Here is a 13,775-nt window from a genome sequence, read left to right on the forward strand (position 1 = left end):
CCAGCAGTGTGTGGTAACTTGGAACTGTTTCAGAATAAAAAATAAAGCTGGGCATGGTGGTGCACACTTGTAATCCCAGCATTTGGGAAGCTGAGACAGGAGGATCACGGTTTGCGGACAGCCTCAGCTACTTAGTGAGGCCCTTTTCAACTCAGTGAGACCCTGTTTCAAAATAAAGGAAAAAAAAATAGAGTTTGGGGTATAGCTCAGAGGTAGAATGTGCCTGGGTTCCATCCCCAGTACCTTAAAAAAATTAAAATTAAAAATAAAAAAGTAGCCGGGCATGGTGGCGCACACTTGTAATCCCCGCGCTTGGGAGGCAGAGACAGGAGGATCGCGCAGGTTCGAAGCCAGCTGCGCGCGCTGGCTTAGGAGACCCTGTTTCCAAATAAAAAAATGTAAAAACAGGTCTGGGAGTGTAGCCCGGAGGTAGAAGGGCTTCCAGGAACCCCAGTACCACCAAAAAGAATAAATAAATAAATAAATAAGTAAAAATAGAGCTGGGGGTGTAGCTCAACAGTAGAATACCTGGTTTCAGTCCATGGTACCACCCCACACACACACACAAAATACATACATACACATGTATATATATATTTTACCTAACGAGGCCCAGCAAAATATGAAAAGATGACTTAAAAACCCAAATATTGGGGAATAAAGATTTAGACCACCAATTTTAGGAAGACTTTTTCTTTGCAACTATTTATTTTAAATCAGATTATTTCTAATTTAAAAATACAGCATTTTCAAGAATGCAAAGGGGTACTCCAAAAAAATAGTTCTGCACATCAGGGTATAAGGTGTAGGAAAATATAGCAAAAGAAGCTTAAGTTAAACACAGAGAAACTGTTTCCCCAAAATAAAAGACCTCGTAGAGTTAAACCCATTTAAATAAGTCACCATTTGTCAGGATTTCATTTAAGCTGACATTACCATTAATGAGGATAAGAGGAACTGTTAAAACAAAAGGCCTAAAAACACTCCACACACTGTATCCTCTAGATATTGTCATGTTATTCTGGGACTATGAAGAAGCTTTTTCGAAATGTAACAATTACTGGTCATTTGGGCTAGGATGTGGAATTAGAGCACTGAGATTCTGGTTGTAAGTTTGCATGTTTTGTGTGGTCTTGGAAAAGTACTATACCTCTTTAAAAATAGCTCTTGTCAGCCGGGCGTGGTGGTGCACGCTTGTAATCCCTGCGCTTGGGAGGCTGAGACAGGAGGATCCTGCTGGTTTGAAGCCAGCCTCAGCTGGCTTAAGAGACCCTGTCTCCAAATAAAAAAATATAAAATAGATCTGGGAGTGTAGCCCAGAGGTAGAGGTCCCCTGGGTTTCATCCCCAGTACCACAAAAAAAAAAAAAAAAAACAGCTCTTGTCAAGCTGGGCACAGTGACACACGCCTGTACTGTAGTTCCAATACTTGGGAGGCTGAGACAGGAGGATCACAGGTTCCAGGGATAGCTCAGCAATCTAATGAGGCCCTCGGCAATTTATTGAGACCCTGTTTCAAAATAGAACAAGGCTGAGGGTATAGCTCAGAGGTATAATGCCCCTGGGTTCAATTCTCAGTACCACTAAAACAAAAACAAACAAAGCCAACTCTCATCCTATCCAAGGGTTCTTTTGAGGATTAAATGAGATATGTGGTATTTGGACAAACCTTTTAAAGGGTAATGGTTTGAGTGTCGCCATGGGTTCTTGTTCTGAGCTAGTTTAGAAAAAAATAGCCAGAACTACACTGCTGCAAGCTTAAGCAAAGTTTGATTACTACAAAAGTAAAAAGAAGTGACAGAACAATCAAAGCACCACGTCAGAGGGACACAGTGGAGTGTCCTGAAATTAAGATACTAAAGTCTCTAAACACATGACGTTTTTTATAAGAATTCATTATCTCCTTTCTCCCATCCTGCTTAGCAGTAGTCTTCCTTTCCCAGCCAAATGCAGGTGCAGGCCCACCAGCTGTCTCAGCTGTGTAAGCCATTTTTGTTAGATCATGAATGAAAATGGCTGGCAGGGTCAGAGGCTACATGGTATATTCCTGCCTTGAAGTTCAAAGCATATATAGCCCACCTGTGTCTGTGGCAAGTTTTCAGCATTTTCTTTCTCTGTCTGCCAGAGTTACTTATTATGTTGAACACTTGTTTTATAGTAAAGAAAAGAAAGACACAGGAATATAGTCTTTTAAAGTGTGGAGTTTGGGCTCTATTTTGTGTAATTAGTAATTAATATTGGGTTAATGTAGCTTGCATTTTCATCTTTTAACTTTAGTCTACACTATTGTGAGAATCTATATAGTTCCTTTTCTAAGTGTAGGTGTTTGTGTTTTAACATTCAGTGTTCAGCTGGGGTAACAGCCAGCTTTTAATTGACCAAGGTCAACCCTGGCTGCAGCCATTGGATGACAGCTTAGGATGTCAATAAATAAAAAGGATTTTACTGTTCTGCCTACTATGAAAACTTGCTCTTAATAGCAATTAATACTGCCCTTATTAGCAATCAATATGGGCCCAGACCCCACCATAAAGTACCCTAAAACATTCAGGACTGTCATCTCTTTGTTATTTTTAAACTTTTGAAAAATAGCATGATTCAGCTTTTGTGCAACAGAAAATACTTGGATTTAGTATTTAAGGAGATCCTTTTTCTTCTTATTTTCTCAATGACAGTAACAGTAACAGCACATTAAAAACTGGTTGCAAAATGAAACAAGTTAGCAGTGCAAAGCTCTGCTTGGCCTTGCAGGAGTGAGTGGGCTCCGCTGATGGGTCTCAGCAGGCTCCAGGTAAAGGGCCACAGCAGTTTGTTTTCTGCCATGAACACGTGCTATGGGATTGGATTGCACAGAATATAGGGTGGATGTTGGCTTCATCTGCTGGGATTTGATCAGAAAGCTAGCTAAAACTAATTATTTGGGGGAGCATCTGTAATTACTCTAAATGTAAACCTTGTAGCTCTTCTAAGAATCAGTAATAAAGTGCTACCTATTTACTTAGCACTTATAATGGAAAAATTAACATTTCTGAAAGTAATTTTGTAATTTCAGAAAATATAGTATCCCTTTGCAGAAGTTGGTTGTTATTATGTAAGCCTTCTGCTAAGTCTTATGTGTTTAATATCTGAATTCATTATTTTTGTGCTATTTCTAGAGAGTAAAATTCCACTAATTAAAAATAATTGAAGCCGGGCATGGTGGCACATGCCTGTAATCCCAGGACTTGGGAGACTGAGACAGGAGGATCACAAGTTCTTGGCCAGCTTCAGCAATTTAGTGAGGCTCTATGCAACTTAATGAGACTCTGTTTCAAAATAAAAATAAAAAATAGGGCTGGTGGTGTAGTTCAGAGGTAGAATGCCTTTGGGTTCCATTCCCAATAACACACACACACACACACACACACACATTAATAATAGTAATAATAAAAAATGAAGCTGGGCATGGTAGCACATGTCTGTAATCTCAGTGCTTGGGAGTCTGAGACATAAGGATTGTAGGTCCGAGGCCAATCTCAGCAATTTAGCAAGACCCTGTTTCAAAATAAAAAATAAAATAGACCTTGAAGATAGAATGACCCTGTGCTCAGCCTCTAGAACAACAGCAAAAAAAGACATAATTATCTTTATCATAAAATAAAACTTTTAATGAGCAATTTTTTGCATTATGCAGATATTTTGAAAAACAATTTGAACTGTCAGAACAAACAAAATTACCAATGTTTCTTCATTGTCGGAACTCACATGATGAGTTTTTAGGTGAGTTAAAATCTCATTTAGAATTTAAGAATTTTTCAAAACCTAGTTAATTACTAAAAGGTCTTTCTGGTTTTAATTCACAGACATAATGAAAAGAAATAGAGACCGATGTGTAGGAGGAGTGGTAAGTATAAAATCGTTTTTGTGTGTAGGTTTTTTTTTTTTTTTTTTTGTGGTACTGGGGTTCCTGGAAGCCCTTCTACCTCCGGGCTACACTTCCAGACCTATTTTTATTTGGAAATAGGGTCTCTTAAGCCAGTGAGGCTGGCTTCGAACCTGAGCAATCCTCCTGTCTCCGCCTCCCAAGCGCGGGGATTACAAGCGTGCGCCACCACGCCCTGCTTAAAATAGTTGTTTTTAACATCTGATCTATAAAAAACATCTTGGTTATTATGGTTGGCCTCTAAAGTAATTCACATGTCAGCAGTAAAGTTCTTAAAGTTCTTCTCCTATTATTTGAAGGGCATGAGTTTACTGTGATTTCATTGGGCCAGATGTAGGACAGACATATCTCAGGCTGTTTTAATTGTACTTTGCTCAGAGTGTAAGAATGAATACAGAATTCTACTCTTAAGAAAACTCCAGGAATTTATTTCTACACATTCTGACACTGTACATGATATTCTTTTTCTGTATTTTCAATCAGTCATTCTTAGTGATCTACAATTTAAAAACTGAGAAAAACATAAACTAAATTTTCTATTTATATTTTATAATATCCTAAAATGATTCACCATTTATTTAAGGCTTGCCTTCCTAACTTATGATCAGCTATGTTCACTTACTATTTTCACTCTGGCTCACTCTCCTATCTGAAATTTTGTATTCTGCTTGAAGCAGTTTTCCCCTGTGGTCATCCAGTCATTAACTTTGAGACATTTCCATAAATATTATCTGCTCATCAGTACTGGTATCTATAGCAGCAATTGTTAATTTTTTTTAAGTTGTAGACTCCTTTGAAAATTTGCCTCAGAAAAATATTCAAATATACAAATTTTCATATACAATTTCAGGAGGGACTCAGTGACCCTGTCTAGCAAAATGCTATAATCCAGGCGTACAACATCAGTTACTCTGTGCCAACCAAGGAGAGCGGCAGCAGCTCTGAGCGCTTACTGTGCGCAGGCACTGGGCGGCTTCTTATGTATTTTCTCAAGTGTTTGGCTTTTGTCTTCTGTTTCATACCATTTACAGTATGTATGTGGTTTGTATTGCTGTGGTGTTCACATTTTCTCTGGTATACTAGCTCTAATTTATCCCTTGGGAACTGTACTTGGGAAGTGAGGGAAGCCTTAATTAACACCCTTGGCATTACTGGTGGCATTTATTATGACCTGCAGATTCCACCTCTCACCCATTTGCTTTATTTCTAAATAAGATTTGACTTAAGTGATTCTGTAATAGTAAAAAAAAAAAAAAAAAAAGCCAAATGAAGAATTAATAACTAAGCCAGGCACAGTGATGCATGCCTGTAATCCCAATAGTTGAGAGGCTGAGATAGGAGGATTACAGGATTGAGGCCCAGTACTTATGAGACTGTTTCAAAATAAAAAGGGCTAGGAGTGTGGCTCAGAGGTAGAATGCCCCTGGGTTCAATCCTTAGTATCACACACAGACAAAAAAAAGAATAATTTTCTGAAACAAATGAGGAGTCAAATTTAAGGTTATTTTTATATTAATGGAGGCTGTGTTTTCTTGTCTTCTGGAAATGCCGTGGGAAAGATGAATCACTTTACCAGGAGCTGTGTAACAGGTTAATTTATTATTGAGAATATTTTATCTTAAAAAAGTTTTATCCTAACTAATATTAAGAACTAGTTATTTTTTAGTATATAAATCCATCTGAAGTATGAAAAACCACACCTCCCCTGTGTCTTTGAAGGTAAAAAATAACCATCTCATTCCTTTTTATCTGCTAAGCTGATTATTATTGACCATAACAATTTAGGCCTGTGGATGTGTATGTAGTTCTAGGTATTGAACCCTGGAGCATTTCGCCTCTGACAGAACGAGCCTCACCTCCTACCCTTTTTTTATTTTGAAATAGGATCTCACTAAATTCTCGAGGGTGGCTTTAAACCTGCAATCCTCCTGTCTCAGCCTCCCGAGTATTGAGATTACAGGTTTGCACCACCATGCCCAGCTCCATTTACATGTTTAAAGCAACATTCTTACCTCTTTATATAGCTTCTTAAAATTTGCCTCTTACATTTTTTTAGAAGAATTTATGATAACACAAAAATTCAATAATATTTCAGTGCTGCCTAAGAATGGCTTCCGTTTCTGCTCCCCTCCTGGAGGTTCTGCAGTGATGTTGGTGTAGGGACATCTACAAGGCCACTGCAGACAGAGTCCTGGGCAGCAGATTCCCTGCCTGACGTCACCGGGGGTGATGACAGGTCGTAATCGTGAAACTGTACTGGAAAATAAAATTATTTGAAAGCCTGCCATCTAAATCCCCTATATGCAGCTATATTTTTTATAAAAGTTTCACCCGTGTTTAGAATTTCAAAGAAAAAGTAATTAATATAATAGTAAAATCATACCTGTTTGTCCCTAGGTGCATTCATTTGATGGCACCAAGGAAGCAGCAGCTGCCTTGATAGACATGGATCTTTACATAGGATTTAATGGTTGGTACGTCCTCAGATTGTTTTATTTTACAGTAAGCTTATTTTTCAGTTGTTTTACAGTGAATTGCTGATAGACTTGTTTTTATTAAAGTTTTTGTGTTTTGCATTGATCTTTCCTTAGAATTTTAGTTAGTACTTAAGTAAAAATTAAACAGAAACTGGGCATGGTGGCACACACTTGTAATCCAGGATTCGGGAGGCTGAGACAGGAGGATCACGGTTCAAGGACAGCCTCAGCTACTTAGTGAGCCCCTTTGCAACTCAGTGAGACCCTATTTCAAAATAGAGAATTAAAAATAGGACTGGGGGTATAGCTTGGAGGCAGAATGCCCCTGACTTCCACCCCCATGCCACACAAAAAAGAAAAAAAATTAAACAGTACTTTACTATTACAAGTAAAAGCTTTAAAGTTACAGACTGTTGACCTCTGTTCTAATTATGGAAACAGCCCGTGTTGAAGTTAGCAGCTAGCTTTCTCTAGCACTTTAATTTATTATCAAGTCATTTTATCTCTTTAAAATTTATTTCAGATCTCTCTTTTTTCTAAAATACTTGTGTTTACCACGTTGTGTATATATATCCACATGTCTGATCATGGACAAAAGGTTATTATATGACATTTATTTATATATCTCTGTGATCCAAAAAAACTGAGGCTTAAACAAGTTAAGAAACAGGTGTACAGTTACTCCAAGTGTGAACCTGTGTCCTCTGACTCCTGGTGTGGTGACCTTTCTGCTGTGACACCACAGTACAGTGCAGCCACCAGCAGGACTGGTCCCCGGCTTGGCTCGTGTCAGAAACTCGAGTGTCCATCAGGTCTTTTTACGGGACGTCAGCAGAGCTCGTTAAGTAAATCACAAGGTAGTCTAAGGTTGCTTTTCTTCAGTGTTCCCCCAAAATGATCACTCTTCTGAGTACACAACTTAGGCCCAACATCTCAGGAAAATAAAATAACAGCATTACTTATTTGCTATTGAGTTCAGAGTTGAAACGTCACAGATGCTCCTGTCATTTTTAAATACTAGTTTAATTTTTAAACTAATATTCAAAGGAATACATTCATAGTGATTAAAAAGTCAGGTAGTACTAAAAGCCAGCCACAGAGCCCAGTGCCCCTCCCCAGGCGAGCTTCTCCAGAGGCAGCCGCTTCTGTTGCTGTGTTCTAGATGTGGGTATGCTGTTATTTCTTGATTCATTCCTTTGTTACCATAAAGGTATGTAAGCATTTTAGATCTTATATACTATACTAACCCCACCTCCATTATTATTCCTTTCATATACCTCCCAATGTAGTTATTTCAGAACTTTTGGTTTTATGCATATTCCATGTTTTTATTACATCTGCATGTATAGATTCTGCTAAACCATGTTGTATACCACACTTACATTTCTTTGCTTGTGCCACTTTTTGTTTTCTGGAAGTAACTTTCCTCATATTCTTATTTACTTGTAGAAATAACTAAGCCCCCTCACACTTTTCATAGCTCTGTAATAAATGATCTTACATGTTTCCCCCATAAAGAATCCTATCTAAAGAATCTAATAGTTCCATTAGTTCCAGACCTGTCTGTCTTTCTGTTTCAGTTTGGGCAGCGTCTCTTCTGTGTTAGAACTCCTATTTTTAGATCCCACGTATTCCTTTCTTTGTTTTGGTGAAACACAGTCTCTGCTCTAGAGAGTTTTCATTGGAAGTAAATTTTTTTTGAGATTTTTGCATGCTTGAAGATGAATTCATTCTTATTTTTAAAACTTTGCCCATAGCCGGGCACGGTGGCGCACGCTTGTGATCCCAGCACTGGGGAGGCTGAGACTAGAAGTCATTTTCATTGGCCATTTACACTGCTCCTCAACAGGTCCAGTGTAAGTGGTAAGGAGGTGTTTGACTCCCATTCCTTTCCCTGTGACTTCTGATTTTCCTTTGGAATGTTTTAGTTCACTTTATCTGGTTTTATGAAATTTCAGAAACGTGTGTTTTGATGGTTTCTGTCTTTTGCTGCTCACTGTGTTGCGCCCTTACTGGCCCTTTTCCAGCTGAAGGCTTATCTGTCACTTCTGAGGAATTTTCTTGATTTCTCTTTCCTTTTGGACATCCTAGATTAATAAACTGAGTCTTACCTTTTTAATTCTGATTTCTATCTCTATTTTTCCTCCTTCCAAAAAGTGCTTTATTTTTCAACTTTTATTAAATAAAATACTTGTTTTTGTTTTAAACTCTGAAAGCTCTTTTATACCATATCTTGACTGACAGGTGCAATATCTTCTCATTTCACTCACAATATGAGTGATAACTTGCTGTCTGGCTGCTTTGGTACTTTTATCTCAGTTTCTGCTTCTTCTTTTGGTCTGTCATGATCGGGGCTTTTTTCATGTCAGGCAGTTCTTTGTTGTCTATTAAAAAATAAAAGCTGTTTAGAAGTACTATAGGAGACATTTCTTCAGCTGACAGACTCAGCCACTTTGTAGAGATCTTGTTCTGGCTTGGTTCGTTTTTCCAGAAAGGGATTCTTTGGTACCTGCTTAAAAAATGGGGAAGGGATTTAGAACTGCACCAGTGTTCAGGAGCAGAATGGGACTAGAGGGCTGGCTGTTCATTCAGGAGTCACAGTCTTCATTTCACGCCACGCCTCGCCTTGCACTCCAGCCCACTCTGATTGAGGTTCTCTCTCCTAAACTGGTCACGGATAAAGCACGGACGCCCATCACTTTTTGTCCAGACTTTTCAAACGATTCTTATTTTCATCCTCTGCCTTCTTTTGACTCTCTAGGCACCTAGTTTTCTAATTCTTAGAATTGCTCGGGGGAGTTGATTGTCTTTTCAGTGTCTCCTCTGCAGTCACATACCACTCAAGTCACTTAGCCTTAAACACAGGCCATTTCTCTCTCTTTTTTTTTTTTTTTTTTTGGTGGTACTGGGGGTGGAACCCAGGAGCTTTCCACCTCTGGGCTACACTCCCAGACCTATTTTCTATTTTATCTGGAAACAGGGTCTCACCAAGTTACTGAGAACCTCACTAAGTAGCTGAGGCTGGCTTCTAACCTGTGCAATCCTCCTGTTTCAGCCTCCCAAGCGTGGGGATTACAAGTGTGCGCCACCACGCCCAGCATCGTCATTTTTCCATCTGCTTTCTATATTGTAACTTGGGTAAAAAATGCCTACTTGCTTCACTGAGGATTGCTGTTTTATTTTTCTTATTTTGGGTGAGGTGATGTTCAACAGACAGTGAAAAGATCATTGGTTGCCAAAGAGAGATGTGAGGGAGGGGTGAAAAGGCAGCACAGAGGACTTTCACACAGTGAAACTACTGTGTATGATATTATAATGTTGACAGTAGTGTCCAAACCATAGACACCACTAACAGTGACCACCAATGTCAGTTGTGGGCTTTGGGTCATGGTGGTATGTCAGTGTAGGTTCATTGACTCCAACAGGTGTGCTGTGGAATTTTAAGTGTGATGGGTGGTGCTTAGGTGTGGGGCATGAGATGTGGAATTGACCTTCTGCTCAGTTTGGTGATGAACCTAAAACTACTCTGAAAATTATTTTTATAGGAGGTTTATGATTACAAGTTATTTGGGGTATTACTGGGGGTTGAACCCAGGGGCATTTTACCTCAAAGCTAAACCCACAGACCTTTTTATTTTGACATAGGGTCTTGCTAAGTAAGTTTCTGAGGCTGGCCTTGAACCTGTGAGCCTCCTGTCTCTAAGCCTCCCAAGTATTGAGATGATGGGTGTATGCAGTGTCCAGCTCAATTTTTTGTATTTTTTAGTAAAAGATAGTATTAGTTGTCATTATGTTATCTTGTAAACCATCCCAAACCCCAGTGTTAAATCACAGTAAGGATTCATGTTCACCGGTTGGTGGCTCATTCTTGGGTCAGCTGGGATTTGGCTGGCAAAGGCTGAGTTCTGTTACAGGCCACATTTGCACTCTGGGCACCCAGGCTGAAGAAGTAGCAACTGTTGAGGCATGCTTAGATAGCATGCCATTCACATGACAGAAAGGCACACTGCCTATGGCCATACATCAGCCCCTTGACCTCGAGGCCAAGGCTACATTCAAGGAGTATTTGGGAGGCTGAGACAGGAGGATCACAGTTTCAAAGACAGCCTCAGCAACATAGCAAGACCCTGTTTCAAACCAAAGCCTGGGAGTATGACTCAGAGATAGATTGCCCAAGTTCAGTCTCCAGTAACACCCACCCACCCCCACACCCCAACCCACACACAGAGTTAAGTTTTAGCAGGCTTGGTGTTTGTTATATACCTATAAACTAGGTACTTGGGAGTCTGAGACAAGAGGATTGCAGGGTTAAGGCCAGCCTCAGCAATAAGGCTAAAGAGGTAAAACAACCTGGTTCAATCCCCAGGACCACAAAAAAAGTTAAATTTTAATCTGATAGAGAACACTATTGAAAAATCAATTGATAAGTTGCATCCTCTAAAGACAAATCTGGTTGATATTAATTTTAATTTGTATTCTATGGAGGATAAACATGTTCAAATACTTTCTGAAGTATTCTGAAAACAATTTCTTAAGGTGTTTGAGTCAGTTTTAAAATTTGTTTTAAACATACGATAGAAAAGTTGCTAAAGGCTACTTTTAAAATAAATAATGCTTTTTTTTAAAAGCTCACTGAAAACTGAGGCCAATTTGGAAGTTTTGAAGTCAATACCTAGTGAAAAATTAATGATTGAGACTGGTAAGTTCATATTTTCATATTAAACTATACCCCGCTGGGCATGGTGGCGCACACTTATAACCCCAGTACTTGGGAGGCTGAGGCAGGAGGATCGCAGGTTTGTGGTCAGTCTCAGAAACTTGTGAGGCCCTCTGCAACTTAGTGAGACCCTGTTTCAAAATAAAGAGTAAAAAACAGGGCTGGGGATTTATCTCAGAGGTAAAATGCCCCTGGGTTCAATTCTTTATAATACTTTTAAATAAACTAAAGCTTAAATTGATTTAGTGTAAAAATTTTAGAATTTGTTCCCTGCCGAAACTTTGACCTAAACCCTGTAACTCAATCTGAATGAATTGATTTCCTTGAGAAATTTAAAAATGAAATTTTATTATAAGTACAATACTTATAAAATGTAACCTATTGTAATTATTTTAAACATCATTCAAAGCCACTGTTTGACATTCAGAAAAGGCAATATAGAAATCTGTCTTGAATTTAACGTTAGGAGAAAGGTGATTTAAGATGCAAGTCAGCATTTTAACTTGTCCTTTTCTTAGAACTGATTCCTATTGCATTCATTTTGTCATTTTAGAAGATGAATCATGGCTTATAAGTTAGTGATTGTATATTAGTTTGATAATGTTCATAGAAAATAATTTTAAAAAGTAAACTTAAAAGATATTTCTTTCTCTGCCTATCTCTAGATGCACCTTGGTGTGGAGTAAAAAATACTCATGCTGGATCAAAATATATAAAAACTTCATTTCCTACCAAAAAGAAATGGGAAAATGGACATTGTTTAAAAGATAGAAATGAACCCTGCCATATAATGTAAGTGTTTTGCTTTTATGGTCTGTAAAATCATGGAAAAACACCAGATGCCACTGATAAAATGAACTTAGGGGCAGAATTCAAGTTTTGTGAAATCCAAATCAAGTTCAAGGCAACCCTTAACACCGGTGGTACCACTGTTAGAACTACTGGACCTCTCCTGACACATCATTACCCAAAGTTCAAGATCAGGGCAAAGTCCATTTCAACAGTCTTTCGGAGGAATTTGCACCTGTATTGCCGTGTATCAGCTCGTAGGTTCCCATCCTCTCAACCCAAGATGATTTCACTGCAGCAGTGAGAAATCTCTTGGACTTGGGTATCTGCCATTTTGTAGTGGGTGGAAAAAGATAAAACTATCCCTATAATCATCACCTTACAAGGTTTAAGACTAATCTTTTGTAACTTCAAACCTGCTATTTTTTTTTTTTTTTTTTGGTGGTACTGGGGTTCCTGGAAGCCCTTCTACCTCCGGGCTACACTCCCAGACCTATTTTATATTTTTGAAACAGGGTCTCTTACGCCAGCACGGCTGGCTTCGAACCTGCGCGATCCTTCTGTCTCTGCCTCCCAAGCGCGTGCGCCACCACGCCTGGCAAACCTGCTATTTTTAACCCATTAGCCTCAGCAGACCTTTCGTTAATGTTACCTGCATTTTAAATGACTTGACAGCCTGAATAAAAACAGTAAATAACAAATTTAAGTCTCAGAACAAAGTGACAAGTGATTCCCTCCCCCCCAAAGAGATCTGAACGTTAGAGAATTTCATTTCCTTTTATAAAGAGCAATACTTCATTTTATTATAACATATGGAACATGTGAAGAGGAAGATTACGACTCATCGGTCAAAGATCCATGAAGGATTTTTAATGGAAAGTTGGTTATATAATTTTGATGGACACATATATAATTTCTTTTGTTTGCAACAATAGGTAAATTAAGTTTACACTGTCAGTCTAGTATGGTTTGCCAATTCAGACAGTGGACATATTTACAACACATTCATAAAAACACATTCATAAAAGTTAATGCTGAACTACTACTTTTAGACTGATTTTAAAATGCACCATTTTTTTTAAAAAAGTAATTCTTAAAAAACAAGACTATTAGATAAGCCAGATCTAAAATTCAGCAGGCAGAAAAGAACTGTTCTATACAAATACATTTGAAACTGGGCTTGATGGCACATGCCTGGATCCCAGTACTTGAGAGGCTGAGACAGGATCACAGGTTCAAGAGGACAGCCTTGGCAATGTAGCAAGATTCTCAGTAACCTAGAGGGACCTTGTTTCAAAACAAGAAAAATAAAAGGGCTGGGGGTTTAGCTCAGGTGTAGAATGCATCTGGGTTCAATCCCCAGTACCACAGAAACTTAAAAGATAAATAAAATGAAATGGAATGCCTTAAACCCTACAGGTTAAATATATTTGAATTCTGGTTAATAAAAAAAACCAACCACTTGTCATTTTATTGAATATAAGTACTTGAAAATTCAGTCAGAAGACAATATTTCTAATAATTCTTTGGAGAGTGAAGAGAACACCAAATGCAATTTTTTTTTTTTTTTTTTGGTGGTACTGGGGGTGGAAACAGGGGCTTTTCTACCTCCAGGCTATATTCCCAGACCTTTTATATACTTTTTATTTGGAAACAGGGTCTCACTGAGTTGCTGAGAGCCTCACCAAGTAGCTGAGGCTGGCTTCGAACCTGTGCGATCCTCCTGTCTCAGCCTCCTAAGCGCTGGGATTACAAGCGTGCGCCACCACATGCAACTTTGCCAGCAGCAAGTTGAAGTAGCTGTCAGTAGTATATCCAAGCCAATTTTCTGTATTGCCTTGATCACATGTAAAATTTTAGCTATAATTTGC

General features: G+C 38.6%; 1 protein-coding gene across 3 annotated transcripts in view; it reads left to right on the plus strand.

The window, feature by feature from the left end:
• TATDN1 (TatD DNase domain containing 1) overlaps window positions 1-13,775 on the plus strand; it is a gene marked incomplete at both ends in the record, with an annotated part of 40,363 nt that overhangs the window by 23,995 nt on the left and 2,593 nt on the right. For 2 of the 3 annotated variants that reach the window (XM_080693834.1, XM_080693835.1), the window contains 5 exons: window positions 3,673-3,758; window positions 3,842-3,882; window positions 6,319-6,395; window positions 11,027-11,097; window positions 11,781-11,907. In XM_080693834.1, coding sequence (XP_080549960.1) covers window positions 3,673-3,758; window positions 3,842-3,882; window positions 6,319-6,395; window positions 11,027-11,097; window positions 11,781-11,907 — 402 coding nt within the window. The remainder of the gene's footprint in view (window positions 1-3,672; window positions 3,759-3,841; window positions 3,883-6,318; window positions 6,396-11,026; window positions 11,098-11,780; window positions 11,908-13,775) is intronic. The other variant, XM_080693836.1, reaches the window with a different exon arrangement.

The sequence above is a fragment of the Muscardinus avellanarius genome (genome assembly GCF_963383645.1).
Source record: "Muscardinus avellanarius genome assembly, chromosome: 4".
NCBI classification, from domain to species: domain Eukaryota; kingdom Metazoa; phylum Chordata; class Mammalia; order Rodentia; family Gliridae; genus Muscardinus; species Muscardinus avellanarius.